Source organism: Triticum aestivum, chromosome 1D (genome assembly GCF_018294505.1).
Source record: "Triticum aestivum cultivar Chinese Spring chromosome 1D, IWGSC CS RefSeq v2.1, whole genome shotgun sequence".
In the NCBI taxonomy this organism is placed as follows: domain Eukaryota; kingdom Viridiplantae; phylum Streptophyta; class Magnoliopsida; order Poales; family Poaceae; genus Triticum; species Triticum aestivum.
The window spans coordinates 9,007,041-9,030,712 of NC_057796.1; the positions used below are offsets into that span (position 1 = coordinate 9,007,041).

Below are 23,672 nucleotides of genomic sequence, written 5' to 3' on the forward strand. Positions count from 1 at the left end.
TATATATATACTGTGGAGTGCTTAAAATTATTCAAGATCAATTGGTGTACTGAAAGACTCATCCACATGCAATATGAACAGCAGTGTATTTTTAGGGTTTCTTCAAAAGAACACCTGTGGTCATGCTGATCTTTTCTGTTTGGCCAGAACTGGTAATGCTGCCAAATCTGCATCTGATCCGGCCCAACACTTTGTTCCTTTTGTGGGCCTGCACAAGTGGGAGGCAGAGAGAAAAGCGAGCCATGGCCCCAACCCCAACCCCACCCCCATTCCCAATCCCACCACACTTCGTTCTTTGCAGAGACAGAGAGGCGACGCGGAGGGCGACGGCTAGGGTTTTCCAAGCCGTCACCTTGGCCGCCCTCGTCGTCATCAAATCGGCCGGATCCGCGAGGCCACCCACTCCCCCCTGCTCCGGCCACGATTCTCCATTGCTTCGTCGACAGCAAGGTCCAACAAAGGCACCTCTTGTCCCCAATCCTGGTCGCGCCGCCCGAAGCTCCGGTGGTGCCAGCTTCAAACAAGTCTACTCCAGCCCCATCTGGTACCACTTCGCAGGTAAGATTGATCTTCCCTGCCCTTCGAATGTCGATCTGACCTTAATTTTGCGATCTAGCAGCACCGCCCAAGTTAAAATCTGACACTTGCTTGTGTGCATGTTTCGGGTATTCGCAGATTTGCTGTCAACTAGTAGGTCATATTGCAACAAGTAATTTTACAGCAAGATAATATGACAATGTACTGCGTAATCATGGTTTTACTTGTTCATATGGGTAGTAATGGATAAACACTTTCGTGCAAGTAAGAGAAAAAGGTGGGTGTTGGCCAGCATACCTTGCTCGTCGACATAGCCTTCACTATGCTATCATCTTGCTTGACAGCTGCTATCAAGTACTTTTTCCCCCTGGAAAATGACCCCCCCACTGCTAGATATGGAAAAAGTATATTCACAGGAGCATACACATGTTTTGGTTTGTTGGGATAGTTTGAAGACTGTGTATATGTATTTGCTGATGCTTAGTTATTAAAAACTAAAAAGGCGAGCACAGAAGCAGACCATGAGGAAATTTGTAATGATGGAATGAGGATCAGTTATAGTTTCATGTATTACTCGATGGTAGTACGATGATTAGTGCATATTTTGAAGGATTTGTCAAGTATAGACTGCTCTTGATTGGTGCATGTTTTTGATGATATGTGCACACATGTAATATTTTTGGTTGGTGCATATTTTTGCTGATTGTTGTTACTTCTTACTTGAATTATGTCAGCCTATCTCCAGGATATGGTATGGGCTTGTTGGGGTCAATGAAAATTTGCTGTGAGCTAGTAGTTCATATTGCAACAAATTCCTCACTGTTGGATTTTCTGCATTATACTTCATAATCATGATTTTACTTGTTGGTATGGGTAGTAATGAGTAAATAAATAGCAAGTATACAAAAGGGTGACTATTGGTCAGCATACCTTGCTCGTTCTCATAGCCTTCACTATGCTGTCATCTTGCTTGAGAGATTCTATCATGTCCTTATTCTCCCTGGAATTGGAAAATTAACCTCCACAGCTACCTCTAAAAATGTTATGTACAGCAGCAAATGCATTATTTGTTTTGTTGGGACAATTTAAAGACTTTATATTTATTACCTGATGGTACCACACAACAGCCCATCAGGAAATTTGCAGTGATCAAAGGCAGATCAGTTATAGTTTCACGTATTGCTCGATGAGAGCAGTCAATCATGGTTCATTTTTACATGGCTATTAATTGGTTGGTTACCAAGTTTTCTTGTCCAGCTCACAAAATTGTAACCTTGAAATATCCTAATTGGTTATGTCTGCCCAATGATTATGAGTCTAACCACTAGTCTTGACTAGTCGTGCGAATAGTTGTCGACTAGCTTTTTCGTGTAGATGTTTATACATGAACTACGTACTTAGCAAGAAGTATGCGAAAAGATTATTCACATTGTATATGGTGCTAATAAGTCCTAATGGAAGACTGATTTCATATATCAATAACTAACATTTGTTCATTGCAATGCATGCAACAGGTTTGAATGGCAAGGGAAACCATCCTCATCAGCAGTGAAGAGAGTGATCACCGGACCACCTCAGATGATGCTTCAGATGGCACTTCACGTGGGAGTGACGGCTATAGCGCTGATGACGACACCTCTAGCGACTATGACACTGATGATAGTTCTGATGGAGATGGAGATGTGGACCTCGATCCTATCTTGGCACTACGGGGTAAAGTTCTATATGGCTGGTCAGATATTAAATGAACCGTGAAATATAGGAAGTTGATGTTTGAGTGACACTTGGTTACCACACATTACTCTGTTTGGGTTCTAGATGACCTTCCAAATCAACATTGACTGAACTAGAGCTTACATAGAGCAGTGTTTAGTTGTTAGTTTAAATAAATCAAATATTCAATTTTCCCATGTTTCTACGAGATATTGCTGGGTGGATGTGATTGGGTTATCTATGTGCTTCATTTCTTGATCATTGGAGTAGGCATTGATCATTAACCCAGTGCTGATGTTGTAGATCTTACGTATGAAATTATTTACTACTCTGTCATCTTAATTTTTTTTATACAGGTCCGGGATACCTTGTGAGAAAAGGAACTTTCGAGGATCGCATCTTCTACGGCAACAATGTATCGCTGAACGAGGATCGGTGGGACTGTCTCAAATCCATAGTAAAGTAGTGCCAACCTCCCATACCATACTATGTCAGCACCGTCACTCGCTCGGCAGTCATTAGAGGGAAGAGCAAGATGGTAAACACTTGGACTTTTCTTTTTGCAAGTCATACTTCACTAGTGAAAATGCCATCATGTAGAGACAGAGAGGAGGACGGGCGTGGTTGTGCAAATCATACTTATTTTTTTTTGTGCAAATCATACTTCATTTTTTATGTAACATTATTTATTTCCCTGTGCAATCAGTGCTTCTCAAAGGATTACAGTCAGGCCTACCTCAAAGATTATCTGCGAAAGCCCATGGTTGTGCGTGTCACCAACGAACATTTTGAAGGTAATAAAAAGGTCTTGTTCAAGATGGGAAAGAAGGACGGGCGTGCGATCATGACAAAGAACTGGAGAGAAGTCGTTGAGGGCGCCAGAATGAAAGAAGATCAAATGGCTATCTTCAGGTTCATGGAAAGGAGTGGAGGTGGGCTTAGGGTGAACATGGTTAGTGGCATGAGGATTCGTTGACCCATGGCAGTAGTTTGACACTAGTTTTATAATCTGTATGTACTAGCCAGTAACTGCAAGTTGGTAGTATCAACTTTTGGGTCCAGTAAGTGCAACTTAGTAGTAATTGGTACTTGGTAGTAACTGATACTTTGGTGGTATAACTTTTGGGTCCGACTGGATATGAAGATCGTCCAGTAAGTGGAACTTGGCAATAACTTGGTGGTAGTATGAACCCTATGTGGCGTCATGTACTTGCTATGCAAGTCTATATATATAACGCACCCTGGTACCCTCCTTGATATAATTACCTTTATGGATTGCAATTATATTTCCTTTTTTTGCCACAGTGATGCTAGTATTTTTAGAATCAAATCTAACCGGGTTTCAAATGGATTAGACACTACTTTCATTTTTGAACGAGGTTTTTGTGTTGGCTAGTACGAGTTATTTTGAAAATGCGGTTTGTATGTGTGCCGCACAAAAAAAATGCAATGCAAAACAAAAACTTGCGGGTGGAAATGCAATGCAAAAAATGATGTTTCTGTTACTTTCGAGATGGCATGCTATTTTCAAAAACAGAGCAAACCTGCATGTTTTTTTTATTTGAAAAACAGTATACTAAAAACATGCTATCTTTTAAAAATCGTAATTAAAAAATGATGTTTTCAAAATCAGCACGCTGCTTTCAAAATAGCATATTTAAAAAAGCATGTAATTTTTTTAATCGGCATGCTATTTTAAAAACAGCGTTATATTTTTAGAATGAGGCTGTTATTCTGAAATCAGCATGCTATTTTTAAAAACAACATATTCAAAAGAACATGATTTTTCTTAAATCAGCATGCTATTTTAAAAGTAGCATATTGAAAAGAGCATTATATTTTTTAAATTAGCATGATATTTTTGAAAACAGCATGCTATTTTAAAAGTAGCATATTGAAAAGAGCATTATATTTTTAAAAATAGCATGCTATTTTTAAAATTAGCATGATATTTTTTAAATCAGCATGTTATTTTAAAAGTAGCATATTGAAAAGAGCATTATAATTTTAAAAGTAGCATGATATTTTTAAAATCAGCATGCTATTTTTAAAATCAGCATGCTATTTTTAAATCAGCATATTCATTCTATTTTATTTTCAATTGAACATGCTTTTTTCAAATGAGCATGCTATTTTTAAAATATCAGTATGCTTATTTTCTATTTGAAAATAAACGATTTTCAATGTTATTTGAAAACGAGGTTTCTAGTAACGTTCTATTTTCTTATATATATATCAATTTTCGGTTTCTATTTTATATTTCAATATGAAATTTGACTACACTTTAAACAAAGTTCAGCAATATATTATTAAAAAAATGAAAAAAATACAGAAAACCAACTTCACTAAAAATGCATTGTTTCATCGATGTTGATAAATCATAACTAGCCTACCATGTCGACCCGTCCATAATAAAATGAGGGTGTACCAATCAAACAAGGAATTCAGAAAAATAGTGGCAGTCCATCAAATAGGTCTAATACATGAGAAACAAGGTGGATCAAGGCATAGAAAACTGTCTACTTTAGTTTGTTCTCAATTTTTCGACCCCAGAAATCATTTTGTTTTCTCTGCTTGACCCTGTGCATCTAAACATCCTCTCTCGACTTCATTTTAGCTTTCCTGCATGAAACAACGTTTGTTAATAGGATAGCAAAGAAGATTTGAGCATGTACAGTACACTATAACAGAAAAAACACTAACTTCACTGATTTTCTCTTCATAGCTACAGAAGCTAACTTGACAGCTCTTATTCGCTCAGCCTGTGGTACATTCCTAGCAGGCCTTTTTGTCTTCATCACCCCTTTGGCCTGTTCTTTACCGCCCTTACTAGAGTCTTTCCTGGAAAAGTTAAGAAACGGCAACACAGTACTAGCAAATACCGGACTTCTAGAGCGGACATGTAAATACAGACACTAACTTCACTGGTTTTCCTCACGCACCCTTGTCATCGTTCTTTTTCTTCCTCCCAGCAATGACATTTGGAGCACCCTTGCGTTTCCTGCAAAAAATGAAATAGATGAATCTGCAGCCAGCATTCGAAAACATGTTTAAATACGCACAATTGTGCTACTGCCCACTTGTTTGGTTTTGCGTAATCCTCTTCTGCAACCTCCAATGGTCTCTTCCTAGCCCTCCTCGGCCCACCATCTTCTGCATCTGAATCTTCCTCTTTTTCCGCATCTGAATCTCCCTCTTCTTCTGCATCTGAATCTCCCTCTTCTTCTGCATCTGAATCTTCCTCTTCTTCTGTACCTGAATCTTCCTCTTCTTCTGTATCTGCCTCTGTCTCTTCATTTAAACATGTGCACTAACTTCATTGCTTTTTTTCCCTCTCATCCGCTCGCGCCTGGATTTAATCCTCTTGTTCGATTCTTCGGTAGTTGGTCTCCCTTTTGGAACTATTTTGATTGGATTTTCCATGTCATCAGTGCAGCATTCGCGAGCAGTAGAGAAGTATGCCGGCAAAGGAACAAATGATTTATGGCCTTCATCCAAATCAGTTTTTTCTCCATCAACCAATATACTCGGGGGGAGCTCCATCACCTGTTCTGACTGTGAATCGCTAGCTGCGGCTATGAATAAAGCGTCACTAGCCATGTTGCATAGTTGATGATACTTATTCATGTGATCAGACCATACATGAGTATTCGCAGTCCTTGAAGAAGGGAACGCTGGCTTGGCATGCATTGTCCATCTTTTCTTGACAAAAAATTTTGGAAATGTGCGTACACCAAGATGATCCAGAACGCAGAATATATGTGTGCATGGGTAATCCTGACTTTCCAACTTTTTACATTTACAAGCTGCATCATCCAGTCTTGCTCCTGTAAACAGACAAGTCACGTGATATATAAAATCCACGGGCTTAGCATCCATGCCTTGTGCATCCAACTCCTCACTGTCCTTACCTTCCAAGTGATTGGGATCCTTAGCATCCAGGTTTTTGGCATGCAAGTCCACACCATCTTTGCCTTCCAAGTCATTGGGATCCTCAGCATCCAAGTTTTTTGCATGCAAGTCCTCAGCATCCTTACCTTTCAAGTCATTGGGATCCTCAGCATCCAAGTTTTTTGCATGCAAGTCCTCAGCATCCTTACCTTCCAAGTCATTGGGATCCTCAGCATCCAATTTTTTTGCATGCAAGTCCTCAGCATACTTACCTTCCTTACCTTGCAATTCTGTAGTATCCCTGCCATATGGGGCTTTGCGCAAAACTCCAAACACGAGCAAACCATCACATGCTACCCGGTCCGTGACCTGCCAATTTGTCCCTTCGACAATCTAACGCTTTACCTTTGAAAACATCACAGTTGTATAAATATAAGAGGCAGAAATCTTCAGAGGGTGTGCATTCAGCTTAGTGAAGGGTGTCGTATGTGTTGCTACTGCGTCTAATGCTGCTTCATTCTTACGCATTATGGATACACAGTGCTCAACATGCTGCAACAAATCAACAAGCTGCATCTTCCTGTTCAGGTGCACATGAAGCCTTGAGTTGAGAGACTCACTCCTCTGATTACTCATCATGCCTAGGAAATATCTACCCTTTGTGTACGCAGCAGCCCATTTGTGTCACAGCTCGTACATCCTGTTAACCCATGACGACCTCTTCCCCGTTGGTTTTATTTTGAACCGAACCTTATAAGCCTCCCATCTTTTCTCAAACTCATCAACATCCCAACAACGGTAAATGAATTCCCTAAATTCCTCAAGCTTTTTCTTGCGGAGGTGCATCACCATATTCTCCTCGATATGCCACGTGCACAAACGATGATCTGTTCCAGTCCAGACAGTAGCTATTGCTTTAGCCATTGAACCGTCCCCATCGGTGATTGCTGAAATGGGTGCCTTCTAGGACATTGCCTCCAAAAATACATGAAGAAGCCACTGATATGATGCAACTGTCTCGTCTGACACTAGACCGGCCCCAAACAAAACTGTGCTGCGGTGATGGTTCAGACCAACAAATGGAACAAACGGAAGCCTGTACTTGTTAGACCGGTATGTACTGCCGAACACCACGACACCACCAAAGGCAACATAGTCAATCCGGGACTGTGAATCAGCCCAGAATATGTTCCTCAAATGGCCTTCGCTGTCTTTTGTGTATTTGAAAAAGAATTCCGGGTCTGCTTTTTTCTGTGCAATCATATAGGTGAGCAAATATCTAGCGTCACTGCCTTCTATCTTGCGCTTCTTCTGGACTGAAACATGGTTGTATAGATCTCGATCTATAAATCCAAGCGTGTCGGGACCTCCGGCATTCTTCTCCATTACATTCATAATCTGATGTGTTTGAAGTCCACCGACAGCATACTCGATGACATCGGCCTTTTGTGCGTCAGTCATTCTACGATGAGCCGATAAGTACGGAGTCAGGTCAGCAGGGACAAGAGATGGTTATGCTTGTCCACAAAATTCTTGACGAACCAGAGGCCACTGCTATCTTGTAGCTCAACCTGAAAAAGAGCGGGACACCCACACCGAGAAAGACCCCTCGGTGTTCTTTTTCTTTCAGCTCTGTTAAAGTGCTTAAGGGCCCGCCATACTTGTTTGCAGCACCTGTATGTCCTTTTGTATGCATTTTGTTTCGGACCCGGACCCCTGTACTTCAGATCATCCTTTCTGAATCTGAATGGGGTACTACAGCCAGTTCCATTGCGGTCTTATATTCTGAATCTGAATCTGAAAGAAACTAGCACAATAAGGAGGCCTCTGAATCAGATTTCAGCACAAAGTATGACAGACGAGTTAAGTTCGTCGTGTATTAGGCTGTCCTCATCGTCACACGTTAATGTCGTGAGTCCTCTGCTTTGCTTTCTAAATGCTTCATTCATCACGCAGCAATCGACTCGCTCTGCCAGTGCATCGAGACACAAGCTCGTATTTTCTCAAGAAAGAAAAGGATACAGTTTTTTATGCTTATTTTTGGAGAAGATTTGCTGGTATCATCCTTCTCAGTAGATTCGTTAGGCACAAGGAACACGATGATAGAGTCAGTTAGATTGCCGTCCGCAGATGCATCTGCGTTGACCGAGCTCTTCTTTTAATAGATCATCACTTGTGTATCTACGTCCAGCATAATAAGCACCGCTGCCCCTAGCTAATGGAGGCCACCGTGCATAGCATTGGCAAGATTGGTATCATCCTTCACCGTATGATAGGGCCTGTGACTCTGGGTCGTTTTTGGAATCAATCCAGTCAAAGTTGCCTCTCCACTGTAACTCTCTCAATATGGAATAAAACTCCTTTTCCCTCGCAAAAAAAAAAAGAGCCTTGACCTCATTGTATCGGTTGAAAGTGGCAAAAACGGAAAATGAACTAACGGACTCACATACATTCAGAAAAGTATGCAAACTCGTAATAATTCGAATGTGAAGTAGTAGCATTGATATAACTTTCCTGATGGATAAAAAAAGGAAGGGGAAAACGAAGAGACGGCAGGGAGAACATATGATGATCTGCATCCTGGTATACATGGTGGTTGGTCCTGCAGTTTATCTTCAGAGAAAGAAACTGGTGTCGAATTTTACACGGACCTGAGTCCAAGGAGTCAATGCACTTGTTTGTGATTCTCATTCAACCAATTTTCATTCTGATGCTCCCCAGAGCGAATTGGACTGCAGACAACGAATTTCGAGGAGGGGCGTTGTCGAGGTGAATTAGATTTTGCGAATGAATGTGGGCTTGCTTGTCAGCAAGTACAGCGGGAGCTCAAGCCTCAGGGTATCGTAGTACTGCACTACTCTACACAATCATACACGGCAGCAAAAGTAACAATCAACCTGATGAACAAGACACCACAAACTGCTGGCGATCAGTTCCAAAAGCTAACAGCCATATACAGCCAACATACCAGAACACCTGACTGTTCTAAGAGAAACCAAAACTCACTCAGGAGCAGAGCAAGACAGGCACAGGCAAAGCCTCGCCCAAACACAAGATGAAATAACTCCCATCAACAGCTTCACCCAGATCCGCCAAGGGAACAACCGCAACGAAACGAGCAAAGTAAAATCACACATTGCTGATTGCTCTGCACTACACAAAATACTTCAGCAATAACAGTACAGTTCACCATGAAACGGCATCAAATCAAATGGTTTTCATCAGGTGTTACAGACCACCCAAGATTTATTAAGACTGTAAACAAGGGTGAAAATACAGAATACTAGAACAAAATGGAAACGGGTCGCTCCAATTATTGCAGAGAACTGAGAAAGGGAAATGTAGACAGGTACATGATTATTCACCGAAACACCGACCAGCGCCATTTTGTCACTCATCCTGTGACATGAAGTCCGCAGATTCTCTAGTCATTTCCAATATGGGTCGGTTGGGGTTCGGGTGTCCATTGACCATGCTCTTGAAAGCTCCCTCCGCTGCCTCCACATAGGCAGCACTGACGCCCTCGCAAAATATGACGATAGAAACCGAAGCAAGGCTGGAGAGATGCTGGATGCCAAAATCAAAACCAGCACCAACAGATTTGAACTTAGATAAATAAACATGGAGATCAAGTTTCTTCAGGTTAGGCATAGCGCCCACTTCAAACGTCAGCTGCGAAAAACTGAACTTCAACTCGAGCCTCTCTAACTGTTCAAATCCTGAACTTATGATGATAGGCCCTAAGCATCCAGAGTAAAGCTTGAATTCAACCAGAGTTGGTATGCTTCCAACTGTACGCAGATCATCCTGCTCTATCTCATCCCCACCACTGATATATAAATTTTCTAGGTTGGCAAGTGAAAGCAGCCATTTGTTAATCCAACACATGCGCCCACGGCGGAGATAGACCTCTCGGATACTATTGAGAGCAGGCAAGAACGGATGTCCAATGAAGCCATCCTTTTCTCTCAAATAAAATGTAACACAGAGGGTGCGAAGGCCCATCTGATCCAGTTTACAGAGCGAGGAGACAAACTTTTTTTCCTTATAACTTCTTTTGCCAAATCTGGGAATACCGTTGGTGTCCCAGATAATGCTCAGCTTACGCAGATCCATTAGTTTGCCAAGCTCATTCAGAAAGTTAACTGATTGGTTGAAGGCATTTATATCCCCAAGCTCTTGCAAGCACATGTTTCCAATCTCATCAGGCAATTTAGTTTCATCTGAAACAAACAGGCGCTTCAGTCTTCTTAGACGAGTAATGGATCCAGGCATCTCAACAAATTCCGTAAATGATGCATCAAGTGTTTCTAGGAACCCCAAATCTCCAATTTGTATTGGAAGCTCAGTTATATCTGTTCCAGAGATGTTCAAATACCTCAACAGAGGATGTCTTTCAATATCTTTGACATGATGATTTCCCAACTCCGGGCAATCTTGTAGGTCGAGCACACGCAGAGCATGTGACTTCACAAAGGAAGGCAATTGCCCAGAATGCCCAAAAACACCAAGAGATCGAGCATGCGATAAATCTAATTGTGCGACGCATGATGGATTTTCATTTCCAAACAGAGAGAGCCGATGAACTCTTCGATCTGGCTTTGAGGGATTATCTGACAAGGTACAGAAATTCTCTTCAGCGGACCTAGACACGAGGAAATCAAGGATGACCCTGTGGACTCGGTAGAACCGTGCCTTACCATCATACTGCATGCCGACTGATTCTATTAAACTTCTGTTTGTAAGCTCTACTAAATATGCATATCCTAATTCCACAAGATCTTCCTGATATTCACCACGAATCAAACCCTCAGAAATCCAGCTGTGTACTAAGTGCCCCATTTCAACCCGATAATCTTCAGGAAACATAGTCAAATACAATAGGCAATATCTTAGGTGATGGGGAAGGTCCAAATAACTCAAAGATAATATGTAATTCATGGCATCAATGTCAGAATTTTTTCCTTGCGCATAACAAATAGAGCTTCGAACCTGATACCACTCTTCTTTTGTTTTCCCAGTAGACAACAAGCTGGATATGGCATTGATCGCCAGTGGTAAACCCTCACATTTTTTTTAAATATCATCCGAGACTTTTTCGAAGTCACTGGGGCACTTTTCACAACCAAATATTCCCTTGAAAAATAGCTTCCTCGAGTCACCAATACTGAGTGGTTGCATTTTGTAGACAAGATTCCCATTAGAAAGGCAGCATTCTTTAGCTACATTATACATGCGTGTTGTGGTCATTATCACACAGCCATGACTATTCTTGCATAATGCAGAATCCAAAGTTTTCCATGTGTCTATGTCCCATATATCATCAATTATGATAAAGTACCTACAATATAGGACAGAAGCAGTCAAGATAAATTTTGATGAAAAATCACGAAGTAGATGGTCTATCAATTTATCAAGATTAAGTTTGGCCATATAAATTATAATATTCTAATCACATAGAGTCACAGGCCGCCTGAAAAGAATGGTTATGGATTTGGTTTCTCCTTTCCAGGAAATTAATTATTCCCTCGTTGACTCCAATTTACACCAGAAGAAAAGATTTTGTTCCCATACGACATGAATGAATCAAGCTGAAAAATCATGTTGTTGCACCTGTTCTTTGTACCATTAATAATGCATTTTGTTCGCACAGCAACAGTGAGACATATTTCGGTGCTTCTAATGGGCGTATAAATACTTACGGAGAAATATCTGATGGAAACTGTCCTGTAGTGAAAACTCCACTGAAACCATGGGTGCAACTTATGTTTTCTTCAAAGAAGATTTACCATATTTGTTAACTTATAAATGGTCAAATCAAGCAATTCAACATGAAAGCGAATTCGGTATGATTATTCATATATCTCACTGCTTATGAGTTCCATATTTACATTCTGAATATAAAGCGAGCTTATTCTTGAAATTATACAGGTCTTCAAATATATACTTTTGTGAAAAAAAATAGAACTTCTACGCACAGTGCTTTTTCATAAAAAAACTCACTGTAAAATGATTTGACCCAATATTTAGTTGCTACCTACATATGTGATACATATGATACGTCGGAAATGATTATGTATCAATGATCAATGAACACATTTGAAACTCCAAGAGTTGTGCATATATACTGCAGTCTCACGAAACTAAATTTACTGCATAGCAAGTCAAATGTACATTTGTATTGCACAACAGAGCAGAACTGAAAGATATAAAAATCAGTAATTCGCCTCATTAGAATTCACGTGCTCAACATAGTTTTAAATAGCCGGCTATGGCGGTCGCTATAGCTTTTTGAGCAGGATGCCGCTAAATGGTACTCATGTACAATAGTCCGCTAATAGCCGGCTATAGCCCCGCTATAGCTGATTTTGAGGAACCCCGCTATTTAAAACACTATGCTTAACGCACACAGGCTCTCTACATCAACGAGGATTCAAATGGGAGACGAACTCAGGCGATGCAAGGACTTGGTCCAGCCCCCTTTCAACGTTGGGAAACCTTCTTTCTTTTTCTATTTCTTCAGGAGTTGGCAACTACAACAACGCTGCCTCCCTTTTATACCTCTACTCTTACGCAGCAGAGTACAGGACTTACATTGCCCCTTCACACGGTCCGCTACACATTGCTGACCTACACAGCCCATGTCTCTACTTGTCTGCTGCTGTTTTGAGTTTGACTAGCAGCATTGTAGATGACCAAGCGTACCATCGGATCCTATGCTTATACAATTGCATTAGGGCCCGGTTCAAACAATGTTCACAAACATACAGATATACACTCAAATACATCACTGTACATATACTGCAGTCTCGTGAAACTAAATTCTACTATGTAGCACAACAGAGCAGAACTGAAAGATATATAAACCATTAATTAGCTTCATTAGAATTCACTTTGATAGACTGCATATCAGTACTATGTACACAGCAGTTAATTAAGGCAGCTATAAATATTATTCAGTTATCTTTTGAGTAATATATTTTGACGAAACCTCGTCAGTAGGCGGGGTGCTACTGCCTTGCATTAAGAACAAGAGAGTTGGTCCAGTTAATGAGGGAAATCAGACCCAAAAACCAAACAAGGAACGGTTAAGGAAAACCAGCGAAAGCCACACATATGTAAGCACTACACCGCAAAAAAAAACATATGTATGCACTATCTAGTTCTGTTGTGCTAGATATACATACCTTTTATCCTGTAGGAATTCTCTAATTTGATGGGTGAGTTCTGAATACTGGTTCTCATCGCAGGAATATTCTGAATCCTCGATTTCCTTGATTTCATCGCAGGAATATTCTGAATCCTCGATTTCCTCGATTTCATCGCAGGAATATTGTGAATCCTCGATTTCCTCGATTTCATCGCAGGAATATTCTGAATCCTCGATTTCATCGCAGGAATATTCTGAATCCTCGGTTTCATTGCAGGAATATTCTCGGTTGTGGAGTTGACATAATATACAGTTCAAAATCTTTTTGATATCGGGGCATCGTGTAACGGATACAAAAGCCCGATATTCAAAGTTGATTCCAAACTTGTCATAGACTTGTTTGGCAATAGTTGTCTTGCCTAAACCCGCACAACCAACAATAGAGACAACCTTTTGTTGGTGAGCCGATTCACCCTCCTGCTTGATCAGCCAGTTCACAAGATCATTTCTGGGGCCATCGACTCCAACAAGTTCAGTTGCATCTTTATGGATCATACAATATCTTGGGTCTAGCTTGATGCTTCTGGAGCTAGAGCAAGCCTCAGTCTTGTGTCTTTCATATCCATCTAGGATCTCCTTGATCTTGTGTCTTTCATATCCATCTAGGATCTCCTTGAGTTGAAGCTTGATGCCTTTGACGTCTTTGGCTATCTGATAGTGGATCTTATCTGGGAACACTCTGCTCAATTTCCTGACACGCTTCTTGATACCATCCTTGTAATAGGTGCCATGAAAGGAGTAGACTAGCATCCAGTCATCAATCTTGTTCTCGAGTTGGTAGCTCAGCTCTTGCAAAGCAGCTTTGGTGTATCTTCCTCGCCTGGTTGCTCTGCATCTGCCCCTGAGAGAAGTTTTTCTTGCATGACCATTAGGCTTTGCATGATAACCCTGATGTCTTCACCAACATCCCCAAACAGCTTGTGTCGCATAGTACTAACTCTAGCTACCACATTGACTACCACAAGGATAACTTTCACTATGTTCAATGTCTGCATAGGTCCGTCTTGTGTCTGGAATGGCAAACTAATACATACTAGTGCATGGACGATTGGCGGTGTTGTGGAAGGAGATGAATAGTTCCGCTCCGCGTTTTCGTTCGGTTGGGTTGGTTCTGAAATGAATACATGGGCGGTGTGGATGGAGAAAGTTCCTTTGTCGCTGTCAGCCGTAGTAGAAAGCCCGTCCAGTGCCTGCTAGCTAGTATGATAAGATGGCATCGACGTGGTATACAAATCCAAGCAACAAGGGGGCATGTGCCTCATCCCTACCACTTGTCCTCCACCACCACATGTGCCTTATCCCTCCCACACCGCATGAACTTGCTTCTTATCTCTCTGCTCCTTTCAAGGCCACCGCAAAGCTAATCTCTTGATCCTTCTCCAACCAAGCTGTCGCCACCAACGTACATGTTCTAGCCTCTGAGGGGATTCCAAAGGCCACCTACTTTCAAACAAACTAGCTAGTTTCCCCCTGTGACCCAAACGGAGCCCTTAAATTTCGTTTCAGATTATTTTTAAGATAATTGAGTGACTAACTGGGTCTCATACTCAACATAAGTTAATCAGCTTATTGCACCCATCGTAAATTATTGGTGATAAATAAATAGCAAATACATATATATACTAGTGTTGACTCGCCCGTTGGCCGTTGCTGAGCTTTTGCACTGAGCATTAGTTGGCAGTACTACTTCTAGATCTATCAAAAATCAACCCACACAAACACGTACAAAGCAGGAGCAGAGAGCCATGGAGGCCACGGTGATGAGCGTTGGCAAGTCCGTGCTGAATCTGCCATCGCGGAGGAGGTGGCTCTGCAGCTTGGAGTCCGGCATGACCAGGTCTTCATCACCAACGAGCTCGAGATGATGCAGGCTTTTCTCATGGCCGCGCATGATGAAGGGGACGAAAACAGCAAGGTGGTCCGGGTCTGGGTAAAGCAAGTCCGCGACCTAGCCTACGATGTTGAGGACTCCCTCCAGGATTTCGCAGTCCGCCTAGAGAAGCAGCCCTGGTGGCGTATCCTTCTGAAGGATCGGCGCCAGGTGGCGAAGCAAATGAAGGGGCTCAGAGCTAATGTTGAAGATGTCAGCCAGAGGAATATGCGCTACCACCTTATCAAGGGCTCCGCAGGCTCTAATCCTTACAGCACCGATGGGCAGTCTGCCATCACCGGTGCCATGACAATGTCTAGCACAGAGGATGCAAGGCGGCAGAGGGAGAAGGCAAAAGCACATCTTGTTCAACTGATAAGGAAGATGGATGACCGCCTTCGAGTGATAGCGGTGTGGGGAACGAGTACTGATGTTGGGGAAACGTCCGTCATAAAAAGAGCCTTTGAAGATCTGAAGAAACACAACAGGTTTGATTGCCATGCTTGGATCAAGGTGATGTGCCCTTTTAATTCAGTAGAGTTCATGCGAAGCATTATCAGGCAATTCTATATAAACCTTTTGCAAGACCCAGTAGAAAATATGGATGCCCAAGTACTGAGGGGGATGGGAATGAAGAAGGAGAATGATGTGGTTGACGAGTTCAAGTCTTATTTGAATGAAAAGAGTTACCTAATTGTGATTGATGGCATGTCTACCACTGAAGAGTGGGATCAAATTAAACCATGCTTTCCCAATAACAAGAGAGGAAGCCGGATTATAGTGTCAACAAAGCAAGTTGAAGTTGCAAGCTTATGCGCAGGGCCACAGAACGTAGCGCCAGAGCACAAGCAGTTGTCCATTGACCAGAATACTCTTTATGCTTTCTTTGAGAAGGTAACATTCCAAAGATCAGATTGGATTTCATCCAATCCTGTTGATTACTTGTTAGCTTACAGAGGAAGTACAATACAAAGTGCTATGGAGTTAATGGTATATGGTTGTGTAAAATGTTAATCCAAGTAACATAGAGTTAACTGTATAGAGTTGTGTAAAATGTTAGTCCAAGTCATAGTAGTACGTTGTGAAACTGGTCATAAAAGTGGCAGTTCTGAGACTAACAAAACAGTGCTAGTTCTGCAAAATGAGCTAAACGTAAGCACATCAGGACAACCTTTAAGAAGGCCTTTTTTACACGGGTACGACTAGGGAAGGGAGCCACATCGGACCAGTACAGTATATTTACAAGAGTAATATTTTAAACTAACTAATCTAGCACACAAGTTTAAAACCAATAAATTCGGCAGATAATTAACTCCTTTTTGTTTCCAGGGCATGAGTTTCCATTGATACTGACATTTGCTTCAATGCATTTGAAGTTTGTGTCAAACGAACAGACACTAGTGTAATAGTTGTTTTGTTTCTAACGCAGCAAGAATTCATTTCCATTGATTTGAGCGATAACCGGAAAATGTTTCTGTCATCTGCGCACTTCAATTTTCTCTTGTAAGAAACTATAAGAAAATATGGGCTCCAGGTGGCTATAGTCGCTGTCAACAGAGCTGGCCCAAAAGTTGTGGTTAAGTGAAACATTTCTGAGTCGGTTTTCTCATACCTTCGCCTCAATACCATGTGGTTCCTTGATAATTTACTAGTTTATTTATGTTCCTACCTGAATAACTGAGTTGAGCCCTTTTTTTCACTCATTAACCAATACGGGATATGATCCCCTGAATTATGCCTTCTTTGAACTCCAACTTACCTGATCAGGGTTCTCAAGATGGAGATTCGACGGAGGCCGGGTCTAGCAGCACAAACTCAACCACTACTGCCAGTCACATCTTGGTGAATAACAAGATGCTCACTCGCATGGAGACAACGCTAGCAGCATTTAAGGAATTTCAGCTCATCGGGCGAGAGAAAGAAAAATCAGAGATTATCCAACTAATCACAAATGGAGATGGCCGCCAATTTGAGGTGATCTCTGTGTGTGGAATGGGTGGTCTTGGAAAAACCACAGTAGTGAGAGATGTTTATCAAAGCCAAGAGCTCAGAGGCAAGTTTGAGAAGTGTGCCTGTGTTACAATTATGCGTCCTTTCAATTGTGATGAGCTCCTAGAGAACTTAGCTGGGCAGTTTGGATACGAGGATGTGGCAGATATGATCAGACATTTAGAAGGAAAGAAATGTTTGATTGTTCTAGATGATCTATCATCCATGAGAGAATGGGATGCAATCATCCCGCATTTTACTGCATTGGAAACATCAAGCCGGATCATAGTCACCACAAGGGTAGAGGATATTGCTAAACATTGTTCAAAGAAACGTAAAAATATATACAAGCTCCAAGGTCTGGAACTCAATGATGCACATGACCTCTTCATACAAAAGGTATGGATAGTGTGTCTTCATACTGCATTTGTTTAATTTGAAAATAGTTATCTAGTTGCCTAACAAAATATAGCTGGGATATAACACATGTGCAGGTGACATGGAAAAAAAAAACAATGCCTATTTTTCTATCCAAAAGAGGGGATATAGAGTTTTTTTTTTTTTGAAAAGAGGGGATAGCCCTCATAGAATTTATAGAGTACTAACTAAAAGTCTACTTTTACCAATTTCAGGTTTTTGACAAGACTACGGATTTGGATGAGCAGTATCCTGAGTTGGTTGAACAAACAAATATTATTTTAAAGAAATGCAAGGGACTTCCCCTTGCAATAGTCACCATAGGTGGTTTCCTGGCAAACCAGCCAAAAACAGCCTTGGAGTGGAAGAAACTGAATGAGCATATTAGTGCTGCAGAGTTACAGATGAATCCAGAGCTTGAGGCCATCATAACAGTCCTTAATAAAAGTTATGATGGTTTACCATATCATCTCAAGTCTTGTTTCTTGTATCTTTCCATCTTTCCTGAGGACTATAACATTAAGCTCAAACGTTTGTTGCGGCGGTGGATTGCTGAAGGTTACCCAGGTGTAGTGCGTAACAAGTCTACAGAGGAAGTAGCAGAGAGCTACTTCATGGACCTCATAAGCAGGAGCATGCTTTTGCCATCCCAAAGATCAATTTGTGATGGAAAAAGGATTGGCTCCTGCCAAGTCCATGATCTCATCCGTGAAATCGGCATCTCAAAGTCGATGGAAGGAAATCTTGTTCTTAGATTGGAGGAAGGTTGCAGCTTAAACACCCAGGGCACAGCACGCCACCTTGCTGTAAGCAGCAACTGGGAGAGAGATCAGGGTGCATTCGAGAGCATAGTGGACATGTCCCGTGTACGTTCAATAACGGTCTTTGGAGAATGGGAGCCATTTTTCCTTTCTGACAAGATGCGGCTTCTGCGAGTGCTGGACTTGGAAGACACGACAGGTCTAGTTAATCATCACCTTGAGCATATCGGGAAACTTCTTCACCTAAGATACCTTTCGCTAAGAGGATGTGAATCTATCTGTCACCTGCCAGATACATTAGGTAACCTGAGGCAACTGGATACACTAGATATCAGAGGTACCTCCATTGTAATGCTACCACAAACAATCATCAAGCTTCAGAAGCTACAACATCTCCATGCTGGGTTTCCAACAAAAGGAAATTATTTATGTACAAGGCATCTGCTGCACACTTATGGCTTCAACCAGCTTGATGCATGCACTTCTTTATGCTGTGGTGCCGCAACTCCTTGTATCATGATGGACAAAGATTATGGTGGTGTTGTGTTGCCAGGAGGGGCCAGGAAACTGAAATCCCTGCACACTATAAGGGGTGTGCACGTTGCATATGGAGATGCCGTTATACAGGAGATTGGAAGACTCAGCGGGCTACGCAAGTTAGGAGTGATGGGCATCAATGAGAAAAATGATGTAAAGTTTTGTTCAGCCATTTCCAATCTTAGCCGCCTAGAGTCATTATCAGTGCAGTCAGACAAGGGATGCCTAGATGACATTACCTCGCCTCCGAAGAACCTCCGGAGCCTCAAACTGGAGGGCCGCCTGGGCGTATTGCCAGAGTGGATCAAGAAGCTTCAGAATCTTGTGAAGTTAAAGCTGAGCTTCACAACATCTAGCCAGGTTGAGCAGGACGCTGCTATGGAAGTCCTGGGACATCTGCCAAACCTATCCATTCTCCGATTGTCGGGGTGTTTATTCAAGGCTGGAGAGCTCCATTTCCAAAAGGATGCTTTCAGAAGCATTGTGGTATTTGATGTCGAAGGCTTAGGGGGGATCAAGTCGGTGAACTTTGACCAAGGAGCAATGCCCGAACTCGAGCAGCTCAAGGTAACCGATGCTTGTAAAAGAGGTGGAATTGGGTTCTTTGGGCTGGATATCCTCCCGAGCATCAAGGAAGTATTGCTTAGCGTTCATTTCAAGATGGACCGTGCGGGTACAGAGTTAGAGAGGGAAGCACGGCTCAAGGAACAGTTCCGGACCCAGCTTGCTAGAAATCCAAAGAAACCCATTCTGAAGATGGAATGAACTATGAAGCCTGAACTGTCAGTGAGTGACTCGGTGATCATGCTCCTGGAGAATTTTCTTGCTTAGTTTCGTCTTCCAATTTCTCCTGCAAAAAATAAAGATGGGTTATGGCATGGATCTTAATTTACATGTGTTTAATTATTGTTTGTGCATGATCAATTGGTGTGGACTCTCTGAATAAACCATGTTTACTTTGTAGCTGATATATCTTGATTCTATTCATTGCCAAGAAAGAAAACATGCTGATCCTTGCTATACTGGCACAAGATGGCATCAATTTTCGAGAATTATATTTTGTAGCTGAGAGTTTTTTATTTATTTTCTTGTTGTTAGGAGTCTAAAGAAACCCATGAAGATGGAACTGGCTATGAAGTCCGGATTTGGCCATGCCTGAGTGATGACCTGATGCTATATTGTTACCCGACAATATTCCTTCCTTGCATCTTGCAATCTATTGCTATAAAGTAATTGGATTAAGGCCTGGATGTTTCTTCTGCGTTCTGTTGGATGGCACATGTGTACAATTTAATTGGTTGTGCTTGCTTCTGAAGATGGAATGAACTATGACCTGATGATCGCAGAAACATATTTTGCATCTGACAGGTTTCTTCTCTCGTTGCCCCAGTGAGGACCATGATGATCATGGCACTGGAAAATATTTATTGCTTAATTTCCTCTTGCAATTTTTCTGTGAAAATAATGACATGTTAAGCCGCTAAGGCCTGACTGTTAATTTACAACCTTGTTCAGTGTTATATTGGATGGCAAATCTGTACGGGTTAGTCGGTTGTGCTTCGCCCTGAAATTGTGATGTTAAGTGTACTGTTGAGTTCAGTCAAGTGTACTCCTTGAGTAAACCATGCTTATTTTTGTAGCATATTACTGATACAAATGTTTCTGCCAAAAAAGAAGCTGTGTTGATCCTTGATAAACTTAAATATTCTTTTCCTTTCATCTTGCAATTATTTTTGTTCTGCAAAGTAATAATGGGTTAAGGACTGGATGTTAATTTACAACCTTTTTGTTTATGTGTTGCATTGTTTGCAACATGTGTACAATTTAATTGGTCAAGCTTCACCCTCAATTAATCACTGTGTTGCAAGTGTAGTCATTAGGTCAATCCTGTAAACTGTTGTGCCAGAATGATGAAACGTTGCATCACAGATTCCTATGGACTCCCATGAATTTGTTTTGTAGTAGCAGATTACTGATTCAATGTTTTTGCCACAAAAGAATGGACTTCTAAGAATTATTTTGGAGCTGATAGGTTACCTTCTTTTCTTGTTACTGCTACATAACTTCAACTTTCAGATACTCCATACTCTAGTCGTCATGCCAACTGAGCAATGAAACCAGATTGTATTAGTAACTTCCAATTGTTACATCTCAATCTGCGGATAACATGATCATCAGGGAGTCTCCGGATTACTTGGCTAATGACCCACCTTAGAAATCTTGTCAGCCGAACATTTTAAGGTTTGATCATTTCTAGAGAAAAATCACTATCATTTAGACATCAAACTGACAATACTATGTCTATCACTTGATAGACCATACATGATGTATACCCTTTTATTCATTCAAAGAAACATGTATTCAGAGAAGTAAATGCCAATTTGTAACCTTGGAAGCCATGTCAATGTCCAAAACGACTTGTATTGCGACATGGAAGGAGTATTTATTTCTTCAACAGCGGCACATGCAGAAATCGGCGACCAAAACTGAAAAACAATGAGGATCCGGTCTTATATGAAAAGAATAAATGACAACACCTGGACCTTCTAAATTGACATACACTAGTTACTGTGATCCATACATACAGGGTAGAGTGTACCATGCCTTTGATCCCAATTACTTGAAATCCTAAGTCAAAATTCCTCATATTGGATCAAACGTTGAGCATATATATCCAGGTACCCCTGCAGGACCGAAGTCACTGTAACAAGCTCAAAAGAAGAAGGATAAAAAATAATGTAAACAGAAAAGCTTCACCCAACATCAATAGCTAGTGATATACAACATGGTAAAGGTAGCATGGAGCCATGGACTGCAGAACAGCTCTCTATCTGATCAAATCCTTGTGTTATTTGATTCGGTACACCTCCATTAAAAGATGAAAAGGAAGCTATTTTCATACCATGCTAATTAAGCTACGAATCAAGCCTAGGTTGTTAATTTGCCCCAATTCTATCCTTGTCCAAACCCATAGCCCAAAATGTTAGGCTGCATTTTTACACAAGCTACCAAGTGAATTTTCAGGATCGTATCAACTGAATCGACAAATCTTAAGATTGAGAAAGTGCATTCATACATGATCTTAAGATTGACAATCACCACATACACACATGCACCTCATAGTCAGACAGGTACGTTGTCTACAGCTGGACAGGTTCCACCACAAGGAACTTATCCAACTCTCAAGACAATACATGTTCTTTTTGCTTCACATAACAAGATATGTTAACGGGCTGGGTTTTGACAAAGACCAATAACCAGTTAAATAGACTACATTAACCTCACAACTAACAGGTTATAAGTTCTACTACATTATGTACATTACACTAGGACAGGGCACATGCTATGGCCTATGGTGATTAAGCACCAACCAAACCTTACTTACCAGTCTTACCAATACCACAGTATCTAGAGACGATAAAGATCACATATGGCGGTCTGCACCCCCAGTACACATATGACATAACCCTTAATTTCGTTCACGATTTGCTGCTGCTCGTTGATGGTTGGCCTTGCAGTTTGTGCGTGAAGAAACAGGAAGGTACGTTATTAGGCCGAGTGGGTTGGGGCTGCTGACGACGCTCGTTGGGAGGTCCTTATATTGTATCGCTCGTAAACCTTCTCGCGGTTCTCTTTCCACCAATTCTCAGCCTGATGCTCCCCAAAGCGCCTTTTGCTGCAAATTAGAAATATTTCAAAGAAGGGAGGATGTCAACGCTATTAATATTTTGCAATGAAATATAGGCTTGTCACTTGTCAGTAGAGCAGAAGCTCAGCTACAGACCGAAACAGAAGTGTGAGACAGTGTTTAATGTGAACAAGATAACCTGGAGTTCTCCTTTTCCGTAGTGTTTAATGTGGAAAAAAAAAGTGCTCTAAATATGATTATAAACTAAATGAACTGTCAGACCTCTTGTTGCATATGAACTCGCGGGACGGTAAAATATTGTCCAATGACTAATCAAGCAACTAGCATATTGCAATCATGAATATTCAGTGAGTTGTTTGCATGTGCAAATTACAAAGCTAACTTGGGGGTAGAAAGCATGACAGGAAATAGCTTAATCACCTGAACCGAACCCTCTTCAGCTCTCGGGTGCCGTCACCGAGGTCCTTCAGCTTCATGAAAACACCTGCTTCATACTCTTCCAGCCATTCATCATGCAAGCGCCTGGCAGCGCCGTTGCCGTTCACGCTAGAGTGGGCAGCAACACGTGGCTCGGCGCCGCTTGGAGCATGCATTGTTCCATCCATACTGCCTGTACTGCTAACTGATGATGGAACAAGGCTATCAAGGCTAGCTATTGTAGGAAACTTAATTTGCTGGACAAGGAAAAAAAATCTGAAATTAAGCAGAGCATCACATCTACAACATTATCTTGGCCCGATCTGAACATATGAAGGCCCAATTTTGTGCAATCAATTGGCCCGATCGACTTGAGACAATTCAATCCGGGAAGATTGCGCTGTCCGTCACCGACGAGCAAGAATCGCCGACGCGAAACAGACAGAAATGGTATACCTTGAGATGTCGCTGCTGCTGCTCCTCCGCCGAGCTCAGCTGCTCCCGATCTGGGACAAGGAGGAGACGAGAGGGCGCGGCAGCGCCGGATCAGAGGTGGGGGGGAGCCGGTGGCTCTGGCGGTGGCGCCGCCGGCGGGTGGGGCGAGAGGGGATCGAGCGAGGGTTTGGATGGGTTTTGATTGGATAGGGAGGAAATTTACAGAAAGCCACCGCATTTGCTAGG

At 41.7% G+C, this 23,672-nt stretch overlaps 1 protein-coding gene and 2 pseudogenes across 4 annotated transcripts; 1 reads left to right on the top strand and 2 right to left on the bottom strand.

Annotated features, from left to right (window-relative positions):
• Window positions 1-9,357: 9,357 nt before the first annotated feature.
• Window positions 9,358-14,613, bottom strand: LOC123156846 (disease resistance protein RGA5-like; annotated as a pseudogene). Its single transcript, XR_006478463.1, has 5 exons — window positions 14,609-14,613; window positions 13,329-14,246; window positions 12,910-12,991; window positions 12,736-12,817; window positions 9,358-11,363 (listed from the first exon to the last, which is right to left on the bottom strand). The product of XR_006478463.1 is annotated as a disease resistance protein RGA5-like (transcript).
• Window positions 14,614-15,096: 483 nt separating this feature from the next.
• LOC123179874 (disease resistance protein PIK6-NP-like) lies at window positions 15,097-19,690 on the top strand (annotated as a pseudogene). The gene is made up of 3 exons (XR_006490603.1): window positions 15,097-16,115; window positions 16,989-17,609; window positions 17,843-19,690. The product of XR_006490603.1 is annotated as a disease resistance protein PIK6-NP-like (transcript).
• Window positions 19,545-23,672, bottom strand: LOC123179876 (protein Brevis radix-like 2). Of its 2 annotated transcripts, XR_006490604.1 has the most exons (7): window positions 23,448-23,672; window positions 22,995-23,196; window positions 22,311-22,601; window positions 21,511-21,609; window positions 21,314-21,411; window positions 20,963-21,029; window positions 19,545-19,775 (listed from the first exon to the last, which is right to left on the bottom strand). XR_006490604.1 is itself a non-coding variant. In XM_044591771.1 (3 exons), exons 1-3 carry the CDS (start codon window positions 23,662-23,664, stop codon window positions 22,475-22,477), a joined length of 546 nt encoding a protein of 181 aa, XP_044447706.1. In that variant the 5' UTR covers window positions 23,665-23,672; the 3' UTR covers window positions 21,976-22,474. The 2 variants fall into 2 exon arrangements, 1 of the variants encoding a protein (XP_044447706.1); XM_044591771.1 differs by lacking the exons at window positions 19,545-19,775; window positions 20,963-21,029; window positions 21,314-21,411; window positions 21,511-21,609 and having other exon boundaries at window positions 21,976-22,601.

What these genes read in the sequence shown, in the direction of transcription:
- LOC123179876 (XM_044591771.1), bottom strand. Translation starts at nt 23,664, where the DNA reads ATGCGGTGGCTTTCTGTAAATTTCCTCCCTATCCAATCAAAACCCATC. An exon ending in AGCAGCAGCGACATCTCAAG is followed by an intron (nt 23,197 to 23,447) that starts GTATACCATTTC and finishes TTCCATCATCAG; the next exon opens with TTAGCAGTACAGGCAGTATG. An exon ending in CTGAAGAGGGTTCGGTTCAG is followed by an intron (nt 22,602 to 22,994) that starts GTGATTAAGCTA and finishes TCTAATTTGCAG; the next exon opens with CAAAAGGCGCTTTGGGGAGC.